Raw genomic sequence first — 18,153 nt, 5'->3', positions numbered from 1 at the left:
CTAAATGAATACACTATAGATAATTCTTATTAAAAAGAATACTCGGAGAATTTTATTTATCTCTGCAACAGCTGTATTTATTCTTCAACTTGTGATTTCAACTCTGGGAATTTATACATATATGTAAATATATACATATACAATATATGCAAGCATATATACATTATACATGTACATATTTATATGGATCAATAATATTGCACTGTATGAACATACCAGATATTGTTTATCCATTCATCAGTTGATGGACATTTGGGTTAATTCCACTTTTTGGTTATTATGAACAACAGCGCTGTGAACATTCGTGTATATGGTTTTCTGTGGATGTTATGTTCTCCATTCTTTTGGGTATGTACCTAATAGTAGAATTACTGAGTCATATGGTAACTATAATTAACCATTTAAGAAACTGAAAACCTGTTTGCCAACGTGGCTGCCCCATTTTACATTCCCACTATTGGCATACAAGTGTTCTAATTTTATTACATCCCCACTAACTCCTGTTATTAGCTGACTTTTTAAATGAAAACCATTCTAGTAGGTATAAAATGGTATCTTATTATGCTTTTGATTTGCCGTTTCCTTATTGATAACAATGTTAAGTATCTTTTCATGTGCATATTGGCCATTTGTATATCATCCTCAGAGAAATATCTATTCAAATTCTCTGCCTATTTTTAAATTGTGTTATATGTCTCCTTATTGGTTTTTTTTTTTTTTTTTTTGCAGTTTTATGACTACTTGACAATCAAGAGTTAGTTCTCATCCACATTGTCTGTAGATTTTTGAAAGAGATGACAGGTACCTAGGTAACCAATGGATAGCACTTGTTTGATGATTCTTCATCCTCTTTCCATCTTTTGGGCTACAGCACCCAGATAAGGTAAGGGATACTCCTCATTCCATTGGCCCAGACAGCTTTATTGAGCCCAGTGTCAATGCACACATCAGCAGTTCCCATCTTCTTCATGGCAAATTTCTGGATCTCTTTGAGTGCCGGAAGGCCATGCCTCTTGCAGCCCTCAGTATGGATGCACTTGTGAATGTGAATGGTGTATTCTTTGGTCACTACCTTGTTGATGGCAGAAGAGCCCATCTTCTTGCCACCCTTTTGGTAGGAGCCATTCTGTTGGGCCCAGGATGGAAAGAAAGACGACAAAGTACTCTGAGAAAAGGAAAGCAGCATGGCAAGCACAACTTCCGGGTTGCCTGAAGGCAAGAGGAAGGGGATCCCTCTTTAATGTTGAGTGCTAAAAGTTCTTTGTATGTTCTAGATACTATACCCTTATCAAATATAAGATTTACAATCTGCTATTCCATTCTGTGGATTCTCTTTTTTCTTTCTTCATAGTACCTTTTGAACCCCAAATAATCTTAATTTTGATAAAGTCCAATTTATCTATTTGATTTTTGGTTTTGACTATCACTTTTAAATTCTGGAAGACTGGAAGAATTACTGCTCCTATGATGAAAAGAGAGCTGAGCATGGGGCAGGTAAGATGTAATTCAGGTTGGAAATATCCAAAATATTTCAATCCTTTATCTTTCTGAATGAACTGTGGTATGTAATCTCTCCTTCTTTTCTCCCTAAATTTTAGTAATCATTTTTTAAATCATAGCTTTATAAGAAAAAAAAAATCAGTAAAAGAAAAAAATACTAAATGAACAATTGTGTTATTTCTCCAGTTTCACTCTAAACTTTGACAATATTGATGCATAAGCTATAACCACAAGGCCTAATTTCAAGTCCTATATTTCAAAAATTAAAGTAATAATGCAGGTATTTTTATTAATTCTCAAAGCTCCACAAAGTAAACCTGCCACTACCTATTCATTAAGTCTTATTAATAAATTAACTGTTGTTAACTATTGTTAATATGACATTACAACATTTTCCAATATTCTTCTGCTATAATTATAATAACTGACATTTTCAAGGACATGATTGTTTTTTTCTTCTAAATTATTTACATTAAAAAAATCTAAATAAAAATTAAGGCAAAGATAGGACTCATCTCAAAAAGATTTCCAAACGAATTGTGCTCAAGTTATAATTTTATGAGTAGCATTACTAGCATACCAGGTACAAAGAATTTTAATGGTTTTGCCATTTGAATTTGCACTTTTCCATTACTGACAAGCAGTACTCTCTTTCCAGTCTCCATCCTTCCCCCACATATCCATTACAGTTTTCATATTTTCCAAATTTATATTTTTATATATTTAAATACTAATACCTCATAATTCATCTAAATTTTTTTCAATTTTAATATTCGTTATTTTGGTCATACAATGTCTACAATGAGAACTTATAAATATATTCCTTTGAGATTGCCTGGTGTTTTGAAACTCCACAAAATTATCCTCTTCAGAAATTTCAAAAATTTATTATGTTGTATTCTGCTCTTGATCCGTAAAATAATTTCCACATATATTTTTCATACAGCTAATCATATCTTACTGAACATCAAGCAAAACATCCTAGTATATACATTTATCTTTTCAAATGGGACTGATAATCATTTATCTGAGTCTTTAAAAATTCCTACTGGAAATTTTCTTATGATGATAGATCAGAGTGTTGTGTGCTTTATGGTTTTTGTTTGTTTATCACAGAAAAAAGACTGTAAATATAAGCTCAATATCAAATTAGGCCAATTAGAAATCCTCAATAAATTTCAAAGGTAGTAATTCCACATACCATACTATCTGCTTATAATGCAATAAAAAACAAAATTTGAACAAACAGTAAAGGACAAATCCCTTGACTATTAAATAACTACCAGATTAAAAAGTATACTAAAAGTATACAAACTAAGAAAAATGAGTATGTCACATAATAAACAATAGGATGACACCACTGATGTCCTCCAAATAATATTAATATTATTGTTTTTGTTCTCATTACTTAGAAAGGAATAAAAGTATGCTTTCAAATAAACAAGAAAAAAAAGAATGCAAGGGGAGGTAAAAAATATATTTGCCAAAACATTTAAGAGAATTAGAAAACAATTAACTCAACCAATCAATAAATAAATAAGTCCAACTTTGACTCTCTGAAAGATAAAAAAAAAAGCTAATACATATATTTTATTTTTTGACAATACTAATTTACAAAAAAGGAAATCAACATCACTTGTAAATAATTATAAAACTCCTTTAAAAAGTTAGAATTGGTAATGTTTTTTAAAATATTCAACCTGGTAGGATTTATTGCTATTAGAGAATCTAAAAAAAATTATTAACATACAGGATAATTTCTACAGATTCCATAATAAAACTATACAATAATCTTAAAGATAATGATGAAAATAAAACAGAAAATTCAGTAGCCACCTACAGAAGTACATTAAAAAATGCAGAGTACAAAATTATAAACTGCAGCACTTTTCATAACACGACAAGAATGTAAAAACCTTAAATGTCTAATAATGGAAGTCTGGCACTACAATAATAATTATATATACAGAAACATACAAAAATACAATGGAATACTGCAAAGCAACCAAAAAAATGAGGAAGCTCAGTATATACTAATACACAGACACACACACAAAAAAAACAAGGTGCAAAAATGTGTATACTATGCATTCATCTATGAAAAATGACACGTGACATATCTGTATTCCCTGCTTTTTAAAAGCATCCTTATGACTGTAATTTGGTAAGTGGGTACTTACAGTGAATGAGTAAATGAGTATATGTGTATTTTTAAAAGACAGTAGGATACATGAGACCTTTGTACTACTTTTGCAACTTCTTATATTCTATAATTATTTCAAGTTAAAGTTAAAATAAAAACAACACAGATAAACCATTGTTAAAGCTAAACAATGAATACTTTTTATTTATATTTTTCTTTATTTTCTAAACTTTAATAAATACATATCATATATGTATGTATTCCTAATTTTATTAAATATGTATTAAATATGTATTTCCTAATTATGATTCTATAATTAGGAAAATAAATACTTATTTTAACTAAAGGAAAGCAAATGACCATCAATCACAAAAAATGCCAATATTAAACAGGTAAATTGGATAATTCATCATAACCCTAAAATTGGTCAAGTCTCTAATATTACATTTGTTAATCTGCTTCACACTCCTTCAGAACTGTCAAACATATATTGAATAATATATTTTCTCAACAGCAAAATACTTCATGTAATACCCTGGGGTCAACGGAGGATATGAAGACAGAGACTACATTGGGTTACTTTTACGAGACCTGAGTTCTGGCTCAAAATGATCAGTTTTCTAGCTATGTGACCAAGGCCAAATCAAATTCTCTCAATCTATCTTGCATACTTTCACAGATCTGTTGTGATGTTGAAAAGAGAAAATGTGTGTTAAACCACTTAGTATACAAATGGCCTAACAAAACAACGTTAGCTGGCACAGGAGCACCTCAATACATAAGGCAAATGCTAACAGCCATAAAAGGCTTTCTTCTCAAGTGCACACAGAACACTCTGCAGGATAGATCACATTTGGGTCACAAATCAAGCCTCAGTAAATTTAAGAAAGTTGAAATGGTCTCAAGCATCTTTTCCGACCACAAGCTAGGAGACTAGACATCCATTATAGGAAAAAAACTATAAAAATACAAACATATGGAGGCTAAACAATACTCTACTAAACAACCAAGAGATCACTGAAGAAATCAAAGAGGAAATCAAAAAACGCCTAGAACCAAATGACCATGAAAACATGATAACCCAAAACCTATGGTATGCAGCAAAAGCAGTCCTAAGAGGGAAGTTTACAGCAATACAATTCCACCTCAAGAAACAAGAAAAATCTCAAATAAACAACCTAACCTTACACTTAAAGCAATTAGAGAAAGAAGAACAAAAAAAAATCACGAAGTTCGCAGAAGGAAACAACCAATAAAGATCAGATCAGAAATAAATAAAAGAGAAATGAAGGAAACGATAGCAAAGATCAATAAAGCTAAAACCTGGTTCTTTGAGAAGACAAACAAAATTGATACACCATGAGCCTAACCCATCAGGAAAAAAGGGAGAAGATTCAAATCAACAGAATTAGAAATGAAAAAGGAGAAGTAACAACTGACACCGCAGAAATCCAAAGGATCATGAGAGACTACTACATGCCAAAAAAATGGGCAACCTGGAAGAAATGGACAAATCCTTAGAGAAGCACAACCTTCCGAGACTGAACCAGGAAGAAATAGAAAATATAAACAGACCAATCACAAGCACTGAAATTGAAACTGTGATTAAAAATCTTCCAACAAACAAAAGCCCAGGACCAGATGGCTTCACAGGCAAATTCTATCAAACGTTTAGAGAAAAGCTAACATCTATCCTTCTCAAACTCTTTCAAAATCTAGCAGAGGGAGTAACATTCCCAAACTCATTCTACAAGGCCACCATCACCCTGATACCAAAACCAGACAAGGATGTTACAAAAAAAGAAAACTACAGGCCAATATCACTGATGAACATAGATGCAAAGCTCCTCAACAGAATACTAGCAAACAGAATCCAGCAGCACATTAAAAGGATCATACACCATGATCAACTGGGGTTTATCCCAAGAATACAAGGATTCTTCAATATACACAAATCATTCAAAGTAATACACCATAGTAACAAATTGAAGAATAAAAACTATATGATAATCTCAATAGATGCAGAAAAAGCTTCTGACAAAATTCAACACCCATTTTTGATAAAAAACTCACCAGAAAGTAGGCACAGAGGGAACTTACCTCAACATAATAAAGTCCATATATGACAAACCCACAGCCAACATCATTCTCAATGGTGAAAAACTGGAAGCATTTCCACTAAGATCAGGAACAAGACAAGGGTGCCCACTCTCACCACTAATATTCAACACAGTTTTGGAAGTTTCAGCCACGGCAATCAGAGAAGAAAAAGAAATAAAAGGAATACAAATTGGAAAACAAGAAGTAAAACAGTCACTGTTTGCAGATGACATGAAACTACACATAGAAAATCCTAAAGGTGCTACCAAAAAACTACTAGCGCTAATCAATGAATTTGGTAAAGTAGCAGGATACAAAAGTAATGCACAGAAAACTCTTGCATTCCTATACACTAACAACGAAACATGAGAAGGAAATTAAGGAAACACTCCCATTCACCACTGCAACCAAAAGCATAAACTACCTAGGAATAAACCTACATAAGGAGGCAAAAGACCTGCATGCAGAAAACTATAAGACACTGATGAAAGAAATCAAAGATGATACAAACAGATGGAGAGATACACCATGTTCTTGGATTGGAAGAATCAACATTGTGAAAATGACTCTACTACCCAAAGCAATCTACAGATTGAATGCAATCCCTATCAAATTACCAATGGCATTGTTCACAGAACTAGGACAAGAAATTTTACAGTTTGTATGGAAGCACAAAAGACCCCGAATATCCAAAGCAATTTTGATAAAGAAAAATGGAGCTGCAAGAATCAGGCTCCTTGCCTTCAAACTATACTACAAAACTACAATAATCAAGACAGTATGGTACTGGCACAAAAACAGAAAGATAGATCAATGGAACAGGATAGAAAGCCCAGAGATAAACCCACACACATATGGTCACCTTATCTTTGATAAAGGAGGCAAGAATATACAATGGAGAAAAGACAGCCTCTTCAATAACTGGTGCTGGGAAAACTAGACAGCTACATGTAAAAGAATGAAATTAGAAAACTTCCTAACACCATACAGAAAAATCAACTGAAAATGGATTAAAGACCTAAATGTAAGGCCAGACACTATAAAATTCTTAGAGGAAAACATAGGCAGAACACTCTATGACATAAATCACAGCAAGATCCTTTTTGACCCACCTCCTAGAGAAATGGAAATAAAAACAAATGGGACCGAATGAAAGTTAAAAGCTTTTGCACAACAAAGGAAACCATAAACAAGAGAAAAAGACAACCCTCAGAATGGGAGAAAATATTTGCAAATGAAGCAACTGACAAAGGATTAATCTCCAAAATATACAAGCAGCTCAATATCAAAAAAACAAACAACCTAATCCAGAATTGGGCGGAAGACCTAAATAGATACTTCTCCAAAGAAGACGTACAGACTGCTAACAAACACAGGAAAAGATGCTCAACATCATGAATCATTAGAGATGCAAATCAAAACCACAATGAGGTTATCACCTGACACCGGTCAGAATGGCCATCATCAAAAAAATCTATAAACAATAAATGCTGGAGGGGGTGTGGAGAAAAGGGAACACTCCTGTACTGTTGGTGGGAATGTAAATTGATACAGCCACTATGGAGAACAGTATGGAGATTCCTTAAAAACCTAAAAATAGAGCTACCATACGACCCAGTAATCCCACTACTGGGCATATACCCTGAGAAAAACATAATTCAAAAAGGTACATGTGGGCTTCCCTGGTGGTGCAGTGGTTGAGAGTCCGCTTGCCGATGCAGGGGACGCAGGGTCATGCCCCAGTCCGGGAAGTTCCCTCATGCCGTGGAGCGGCTGGGCCCGTGAGCCATGGCCGCTGAGCCTGCGCGTCCGGAGCCTGTGCTCCGCAACGGGAGAGGCCACAACAGTGAGAGGCCCACGTACCGGAAAAAAAACAAAACAAACAAAACAAAACAAAACACACACAAAAACAAAAAGGTACATGTACCACAATGTTCATTTCAGCACTATTTACAATAGCCAGGACATGGAAGCAACCTAAATGTCCATCGACACATGAATGGATAAAGATGTGGCACATATACACAATGGTCAGCCATAAAAAGGAACAAAATTGAGTTATTTGTAATGAGGTGGATGGACTTACATTGTCATACAGAGTGAAGTCAGAAAGAGAAAAACAAATACCGTATGCTAACGCATATATAGGGAATCTATAAAAACGGTACTCATGAACCTAGCGGCAGGGCAGGAATAAAGACGAAGACATAGAGAAGGTACTTGAGGACACAGAGCAGGGAGGGAATGCTGGGGCGAAGTGAGGGAGGGAGTAGCACTGACATATATACACTTCCAAATGTAAAATGAATAGCTAGTGGGAAGCTGCTGCATAACACAGGGAGATCAACTCGATGTTTTGTGATGACCTAGAGAGGTGGGATAGGGAGGGTGGGAGGGAGGCTCAAGATGGAGGGGATATGGGGATATATGTATACATATAGCTGATTCACTTTGTTGTACAGCAGAAACTAACACAACATTGTAAAGCAATTATACTCCAATAAAGATGTAAAAAAATAAAAAAGTTAGTTGGTCCTAACTTTGTATCAGACTACTTGACTTGGGCTTGAATCCTAGCTTCACCATATATTAGCTATAAGACCTAGAACAAATCATTTAACCTCTCTGTACTTCACATTTCCTTACCTGTAAAACCAAGATAATAATAACAATATTTATATCAAAGAGTTGATATAAAGAATTTTTTTTGCTTGTTAACAGCCTACATAAATAAGTGCTGTCATAGAAGTGTTCACTAATATTAAAAAATGCAAAAGTGGGACTTCCCTGGTGCACAGTGGTTAAGAATCCACCTGCCAATGCAGGGGATATGGGTTCAATCCCTGGTCCGGGAAGATCCCACATGCCGCAGAGCAAATAATCCCATGCGACACAACTACTGAACCTGCACTCTAGAGCCTATGAGCCACAACTACTGAAGCCCGCGTGCCTAGATCCCATGTTCTGCAATAAGAGAAACCACTGCAATGAGAAGCCCGCACACCGCAACAAAGAGTAGCCACCGCCTGCCGCAACTGGAGAAAGCCCACGTGCAGCAACGAAGACCCAAAGCAGCCAAAAATAAACAAATAAAATGTATTAAAAAATGCAAAAGTACTTAAATGGCAAAAAAATTCACTACTTTATTGAAGAATATTTTGTTTGCTAATATGAAAAAATATTTGAAATCCTTCAACTAAAAGAAAAATCTATAGATTGCTATATTAATAATTGATCAAGCGCTTTTATGCCCTTTTATTTCATAAAAAAGACTGTTTTTATTACTTCAGCTAAGCTGACCTGCCACCTACTTTACCATTCCATTGAAGCTAATAAGAATTGAGTTCTACTCTATAATAGATAAAATTCAAAGCAACATCAGACAAAAGCGCATTAAGACATTCTTACTGAAATGGACTTTAACTTACACAGATTCCTAAAAAGAAAGCTATTAAATGATAATCCTGATCACATGTTTTACAGATATAACACATCAGTTTAAATAAACTAAACTTTGATAGACAACTTTTTAACAAAAGATTGTCATGAATTGTGTACACCCACACATACACTACACTTACAAGACAGGGTATAGTGTTTTGCACAACATAGTTTTTTAATAAACATTCTGTTTACAGCTGTAGGATTAAATAATAAAGTTAAGATGTGCACCCAATCAATGATGTCATGACATTCAAGGACCATCTACATAAATCAAAAGCAGAAGATGTCAAGGATATCCCACTCCAGTGATAATCATGTAATGAACTAAAGAGATGTGCATTTCAGATCTACACTGTCATCAATCCCTTGATAATAAATGAAACAAGTCAGCTACTTTACAACCACAAATGGTATATTAAATACATGACATCTCTTTTTTGCAGGAGGAAGTAACTAGCAGTAGCAAAAGTTCAAATATATTATTTAAGAATGCACAACATGAATTCAAAGCTGAATATAGATAACCTTTAGCATATAAGCTGTCTAGGAAAAATATGTTTCATCTTGTAGAGTATTATTTAAGATTTAAGACCAATGTAGTTAGAAATATATTAAACATGAACATGCCTCAATCAATTGGGGTTCTGTGGTATAAATAAATGGAATTCTATTTCTATGAAAATATTAAAAATATGTTTGCTCTCTTAAAATTGACTCTCATGTGAAACAAATACATTTTCTCCACTAAAAATTCAAGTAACAATAAAATCAGTTCATAAATATTTGTTTCTATTTAGATATTTTATAATCATGCTTTAGAATATTACTATAAATATTATAAATCTCATAGCAAGATTATATAAAGATTAAAATGAAAAACTATAGTAGAAAGCGTAAAATTAAATTAGCTTAGAATACAGCTATTGTATATGCCAGGATTAAATCCTATTCACACATTCTATGGAAATCTAATACAATGTGAAACAAATACACAGATTAGTGATTAAAAGATAAACTGCCTAGATCTGGATTCCAGTTGTTAATTCTGGGTTATTTCCTCTTTATGCCGTTTTCTCATTTATAAAATGAGAGATAATAACAGTACTATTTCAGAGGTTTATTGTAAGAATTAAATTAGTTAAAACTTATAAAGCACCCATGACAGTTTCTGAGCCAACATAAGGACTCATGAAATATAAGCTACAATTGTCACTATTATCCCTTATCTAAATTGCAAATGTATGTACCATTTGGGTCAGATCAATTTAATTTCTTGTATTGCACACTGTTTTAGAAGTATTTTTCCTCTTTTCAATTCCACATGTTTTCTCCTTCCTCATTCTCTCAATTCATTCATATAAGAACACATATATCACCAGCACCATGATCACTAAAACTTAAAAGAATGAACTGCAATCTCAACCCAGAGTTACAAAGGAACTTCTCCATAACCAATTAGAAAGGACAGTAAGGAATACGTTCCAGGTTAGGATATTAGGCTGAAATGGCAATTTTAAAAGTTTTTTCTTCCTTCAAATCCTAAACAAATTAGCAAAAACAAAAATATTGAACAACAACCAATAAAACCCTAACAAAAATAACTAAAAGAAACATAACATAAACTACCAAACATTAAAAAACTGGTTACCTTGGGGAAATTAAACATACTGGTATTAGAACTAAGGTTGCAGTAAGCTCAGTTCCTAACCATGTCCCCAAAGCAATGTTGGTAAACTAACAACATTCTGATAATTTTTCTTAATGCCTTCATATATGGAGAGACACAAACCGAGTAACTACTGTTCTCTCTTGTTTCCTCTTATTGAAGATGCTAGAAAAATCTACAGTGCAAAAATTGGTGAAACAAGGAAGTGAAAAATAGGGCTGACTTCCCAGGGCAGTAGCCTCCAGAGTACTCTCTGAAATGACAGATAATGATTCACAGCCTAAGCACATTTTTCCCTGATGAGAATTATCCATAGTTTCTAATAAGATGGAATGAACTTGGTAGAAAATACTTAACGAAATCTTGTAAAAAGAAAGCAAGACTTAGGTGTGCTACGAAGGCCTCCTCACCTAGGTCGAAGATCTCTCTCCCTCTTTTCATGATAGGCAAACAAAACTGGGCAAAAATCAAATTTCAAACATCAAAGTGTAGCTCAGTGACAGAAAAAATTAGCTTTACCTTTAGAGACAGTGAGAAGGGAGTCACCAAGATATTCTGTCTGTCTAAGCCAAACAGTAGTTATGCAAACATAAATTGCCAATCAATGAATAAATAAAAAACAAATAAAACATTTAAATAAAACTGGAAGATTCTATACAAAAGACAAAGAATATATAACAAAAAAATGAAATTCCTCATGATTATTTTCTTCTAAAAAACAACATAAAACTATAACTCAAAAAAACACAAAAAAAATAAAAGTCAAGATAAGAGAAAAAGGTAGAGAGGCTGAAGATCTAAATAAACAAAATGAAGAACAAAACAATCATTATAGGCAAACCACAGACAGAGAAAATAAAACATTAAAAACTTTACTCATGACTGGAGATCAAAGAAAGTAAAGCAATTAAGAAATAACTAATAGATATGAAAGACAGACATATCTAACATAGATTTATGTGTCACTAAGAAAAAGAAAATAAAATGCAAAAGATATTTCACATTTTAATTTATAGAAATTACTAAGAACTGAAGGAAAAATCTGAATTTGCAGATTATAACAAAAAAAACTATGTTCCAGGAACTTTTGATAAATAATGCTCAATATTAAGTCATATTCCTGTTAAGAAATCAACTCCATGGACAAATAAATCTCAGACAGAAAACAAACAAATTATCAACTAAGGGAAAACATCAGGCTGGCCTCAAACTTCTCTGAAAGCAACGTTCAAAGCCAAAATACAATGAAGCAATGTCTATAAAGTTCTAAAGGAAAGCAAGGGTTAGCCAAGAATATTCAATCCATCAGGATGTCATTCAGATATAATGACAGCTGGCAAATATTCTTAAACATGAAAGAATTTTAAATTTACAGCACACATGAACCCTTTGTTGGGGGGAGGGGAGGAGACGAAACCTAGCCAATTAAGAATTGAGTCAATATTCACACAGTGGAATACTATAGGAATAAGAGGGAACAATCTAATAGCGTAACATAATAACATAAAACTCAATGCTGAGTGAAAAAATGATGGCACAAAAGAATATATATTGTATTATTACATTTATATAAAATACAAATTCATTTATGGTGTTGGAAGACAGGATAGTAGTGGTCCTTAAAAGGTTATAGACTAGAAGGGGGCTCTAAATTGCTGGTAATATTTTATTTCTTAATCTGAGGACTGATTACCCAGGTGTGGTCAGTTTGTGAAAATTCATTGAACTGCACACTACTGATATGTGCACATTTCTATATGTATATTTTTTTCAGTCAAATTTAAACAGAGCATAATAAATGGTAAAATAAATGTTTCTCCTACTTTTCTTTCTGGGGAAAAAAAAAAAAAAAAAGAATTGAGTCCAAAGAAAGAACCTGGGGGAAATTAAGAAATTATTATGACTAATAAAAGAGGGGATGGGGTAATGAATTCACTTAAATATATTACAAACACTCAAGTACTATCAGAATTGTGGTTAAAATAAATGAGTGTTACATATTTAGACAATATGAAAAATAAAATATAACTTTAAAAATTAGAAGTTGAAGAGACAAAAATGAAAAAGAATTATGAGAGGACTAATATCTTCAACTTTCATAGCAGATTGTGGATTAAAGTATGCAATTTAAAAAACAAAGATATGAATAAAGCTCTTATTAAAAAAAATCAAGCTCTTCATTTTTTGATAATTTATTAACATCCTGTTCATTGAGAAAATGATGGTTCTTTTGTTAAAGAAACATTTTCTTGTTTTTCCATTGTTGTTTTTATTTTATTAAATTTACATACAACACTGCAATAAGCAGGTTTACATATCTATGCTTATATACTATTACTTTTTCTTAAAGATATATTCACAGAATAGGGTTATTGAGTAAATGGGTGTGTGTGCACATGCCAATATAATTATTATTAAAATACATATGAACATATTGCCTTCCCATAACACAAAAATGTACATTTCCACTAAAAATATAAGACAATACCATTGCCCATCTCATCTCCCCTATCTCCTTCAACAGTACTAGCTATCATTCTTTCCTTCTCTCAACCTGAGAACAGAGAAGTTATATCATAATTTCTCTAATTTACATTTCCCTAAATATTTGTGTAAATATTCAATCATTTGAGTACCATTCTAAATGCTACTGGTAACATATTCTTCTGTGAAATCCCTATTCCTGTCCTCTGAATATTTGCCTGTTGGGTCAATTTTTCACTTATTTCATGAGAATTATTAATATAGTAAACATATTAATTTATCAGTCTTTCCATGTTCCATTATGTCTTTCCATGTTGTTGATGGTATGTTTCCTCAGCTTAATATTATATGTAGTAACAGACGCTTACTTTTTATACTTTCTAAGTGGCCTGTCTTCGTTTCAAAATTCTCCCATATGCCTCAGTGCCACTTTTACAGTTTTCCAAATCTGTTTCTAAAATACTTACTATGTCATCTTTCATCCTATATCCTTACTCTATCTGGAAGATTTTTTATATATATTGTCTTTATAGTATTGTTTTAATTAGTATTGTTTATCTGGGAAATCAAGTACATCCTCGATATTTTTATTTCATAAATCTTAGGGCTACACTAATGCATTTCTTTTCCCGCATTAACTGGATATTTGCAGATCCAAATATATTTTGTGGAAGATTTTGATATTTAGATATTTTTAAAGGTATATTTAAATTTCAAATACTCCACTGTTATTCTAATGGAATGATATGCTAATTTTACTGTATTGAATTTACATATTAATTTGAGAAAAACTGACATCTTTGGGGGCAGTAATATTTTCTCTTTTTGACTATAAAGAACATTATGAAGACTTTGGAAAAATATGAATAAGGTCTATATTTAAATAATAGCATTGCACCAGTGAAAATTTTCTGATTTGATAACTGTACAAGATTAAAACAGAGAATGGGCATAGGAAATTCTCACTTAAGTAATTAGGGGTAAAAGGGTATCATGGCTTCAACTTACTCTCAAATTCAGAAAAACAAAGAAAAACAGGAGAGAAGCAAATGTGTTAAACTTTTAACAACTACAGAATCTAGGAGAGTGTTGAAGAGTAGTTCTTGTACTACTCATTACTCTCCTGTAAGTCTCAAATTATTTCAAAATAAAAGAAGAATTCTATGTCTCTGTTTCTGTCTCTCTCTCTTACACACACAGAGCAAGTTACACTACCCAGCATGGAATGATTCTCCAGCAGTTTATATTTTGTATTGTATTAATGAGATTTTATACTTTTGTTACAAACAGTGTCTGTACATTTCTTAGAGAATTCAACCCAAAATAGTACTTTTGTCCTAACTGTATACATTTCTGATTTCCATTCTTAGCTGGCTACTGCTTGCTACTCAAAAGATAATCTATTAATTTGTCTGCATATTTATCTTATATCCAATAATCTTACTAAAGTCCCTATTAATTCTGGTAGAAAAATATTCAAGAATCTCTTAGATTTTCCTAGATCATAGCATGAGCAATCTGAAAGTAATATTACATCTTCTTTTTTTTTTTTTTTTTTAATTCTTCTCTATCTAATCTTTTTTTATTTTTTAATATTTATTTATTTATTTGGCTGTGCCAGGTCTTAGTTGCAGCATAGGGGATCCTCGTTGCCACGTGCAGGATCTGTAGTTGCAGCATGCGGGATCCAGTTCCCTGACCAGGGGTCGAACCCGGGCCCCCTGCATTGGGAGCATGGAGCCCTACCCACTGGACCACCAGGGAAGTCCCTACATCTTCTTTATCTACCAATTATATTAACAATATCTTGCACTTGCAAAAACATTAAAAAATTTTGTTAATGTTAATAGAAGATATCAATCACTCTTTTTTCCTGATTTTAATAGAAACGGCTTGAAACATTTTAAATAATAGTAAATAGTCATTATCATATTTAGATTGTTTTCTGATATACATGATTTTTTCTCAGTTTCATTAGAGCTGGATACTAAAATTTGTACTATGCATTTTTCTACATTTATTGATATATTCGCATGATTTTCCTATTTTTAATTTGGTGATATAATTTATTTTATAGGTAGATATCTTAATATCAAATCATCTTTAGCATCCATAAATAAATTATAAGCAGTCTACACTATACAGCTAACCCTTGAAAAACATGGAGGTTAATACACATATAATTTATAGTCAGCCTTCGATATCCAAGGTTCCTCCACATCTGTAATTTTGACCAGCTGCAGACTCTGTGGTACTTTAGTATTTACTATCAAAAAATACTGGCTGATGGGCTTCCCTGGTGGCGCAGTGTTGAGAGTCTGCCTGCCGATGCAGGGGACGCGGGTTTGTGCCCCGGTCCGGGAAGATCCCACATGCCGCGGAGCGGCTGGTCCCGTGAGCCACGGCCGCTAAGCCTGCGCGTCCGGAGCCTGTGCGCCGCAACGGGAGAGGCCACAACAGTGAGAGGCCCCCGTACCGTAAAAAAAATAAAAATAAAAAATACTGGCTGATAAGTGGACCCCCCCAGTTCAAACCTCTGTTGTTCAAGAGTCAATTGTATAGTTCTTTCATTACATTGTTGGATTATGTTGGTTAAAGTTTTAGTTAGAATTTTGTGCCTATATTGTTAACTGAAATTTGTCTTCTACAGTTTTATTTTTTCAGTATCTTTTTTCATACTATGAAGGGTGTATAAAATGAACTGGGAGAGGTTTTCATCATTTTTAATGTACCAGAGAAATATCAGCAACATGTGAATTATCCACTCTTAATATATTAGAAAGAACCCAGATGGTGCTTTTTAATTTTTTTTCCAAATTTTTAACAAAAGTTCCTGTCAAATGCTTCTAGTTCACCTTAAGTGTGAATTTTTGTAATTTATACAGCTATAACACCATTAATTTCCTCTATGAATTCACGTTTATTACACATGTTCAGAAGCAACTGCTGAGACAAGCACTGGCCCAGGATGGGTCTTTCACTTGGTCGCCCCTGTGAGGATCCAAGAAGAAAGCTGTATTCTCCCTCATTTCCTCAGCTACCACCTCAAGGTTAAAGAAACTTCATGCCGCTTGTTCAGCTTCTCTCTAGAAACCTAAAGGATCTCATCTACCATAGGGGTTTTCATTTCCAGTTAATTGTTCTGTCATGCCTAGAGAGGGCAAAAATCCTTCACTATTTACTTTATTGGAAAACTATCAAAGCCAAGGCTACAGAGTCTTGCACTATCTGCCTAGAATCCCCATGATTCTCTTACAAATTTATTTTTAATTTTTTGATAATACATGTTTGCTAAGACCATGCTGCCATTTTACCTACACAGTTTCCCATGACTAACATTTTAAAATGGTACCTTCCTCACACCACTCCTAGGTTTAACCTACCTCAAATTCCGCATGTCTGTGAACATCCTCTGCTCGCTGCCTGCTCAGGATAAATTCAGCTTCATTCGCTACTCTTACTAGGTGATCCTTCATGGTTTGGCTAAGCAACCTATAAAGAGATAAACATCATCAAATAAATATATGTATACACACGACATATATGATTATTCATTGCTCAAAGGTGGTGTATTTTATTACTTGGGAGAGCAAAGAACATTTACTCCCCTTTTCTGACATCATACCAAATGAAGGACCGTTATTTTACACTAAATAATTGAAGAACACAACAGCAAAAAGTTATCCTTCTGGCAACAGCAGATTCGCTTTTATCAAACTAACTATCCAAGAAAAGCAACTGAAAATGCTAGATTAAATTTATCTTTTAATCTTTTTTAAGGTATTGGAGAGTTTCCAAGGTAGCCAAGATTTAAACAGCCAGGATCCTAGAGAAGATGTTCAGCATGACCTTTCCCATTGACACATTTGCTGCTCACAGGCGGGAATAGAGAAGCTAAACAGAGCTGTTATAAGTCTTATAGAGCTGGGAGACAAAAATTGAATTTTATAACCTGTCAAGGTAGAGGAATCCTAGTAGTTTACCAAGGCTTACAAAAGGAGTCCAACTATACCCCAGGAAACAGACAACAGTTCTCAAAAACATGAAAACAGACCCTCAAACAACATTATGGAATTTGCACGTAGATTAACTGGCAGCCAAATAACTAAACAAAATTTTCAGAATCTCATATGGTGAGAAGAAAAAAAAAAAAAACATAAAGAACAGTGCTGTAGACTCATTGTAAAACCTGGGCTTTAAGAAGACCTAGAAGGGCTGCAAGATAGGAGTAGGCAAACTGTAAATAAGGCAACTCTCATAAAGATTTTAAAAATTCCACCTTTGAATCAGCTCAGTCTTAAATTAACATAATTGGCACCTAATTTAACTGTTAATCAAAACTCAAAAGGAAATCCTCTCTACAGGAAGATATCATCATCTAGAGACTGTTAAATACAATTTCCTGCATTATTAAATACAATGTCCAACATTTAATCACAAATGAATGTGACATATACATGCTGCTATAGAATAAAATGAATAACTAATAAGTACCTATTGTATAGCACAGGGAACTCTACTCAATACTCTGTAATGACCTATATGGGAAAAGAATCTAAAAAAGAGTGGCTATATGTATATGTATAACTGATTCACTTTGCTGTACAGCAGGAACTAACACAACATTGTAAATCAACTATACTCCAATAAAATATTTTTTAAAAAATCACCAGTGAACAGGAAAAATAAGAGACAACACCAAGTGAATGAAAACCAAACAGAAGCCAACTCACAGAAAATCAAGATAGTAAAGTTTCGATAGCCTCATCCATCAAAGGGCAGACAGCAGAGGCAAGAAGAGCTACAATCCTGCAGC

General features: G+C 33.4%; 1 protein-coding gene and 1 pseudogene across 3 annotated transcripts in view; both read right to left on the bottom strand.

Moving 5' to 3' along the window:
- The window catches only part of LRBA (LPS responsive beige-like anchor protein), a 727,005-nt gene that overhangs the window by 437,622 nt on the left and 271,230 nt on the right, over positions 1–18,153 (bottom strand). For all 3 annotated transcript variants that reach the window (XM_067736701.1, XM_067736700.1, XM_067736702.1), the window contains exon 36: positions 16,721–16,829. In XM_067736701.1, the coding sequence (XP_067592802.1) occupies positions 16,721–16,829 (109 nt within the window). The remainder of the gene's footprint in view (positions 1–16,720; positions 16,830–18,153) is intronic.
- On the bottom strand, positions 675–1,257 carry LOC137223248 (large ribosomal subunit protein eL31-like; annotated as a pseudogene).

This window comes from Pseudorca crassidens, chromosome 4 (genome assembly GCF_039906515.1).
Source record: "Pseudorca crassidens isolate mPseCra1 chromosome 4, mPseCra1.hap1, whole genome shotgun sequence".
Classification (NCBI taxonomy): Eukaryota; Metazoa; Chordata; class Mammalia; order Artiodactyla; family Delphinidae; genus Pseudorca; species Pseudorca crassidens.
This window is presented reverse-complemented; position numbering and strand designations above follow the sequence as displayed.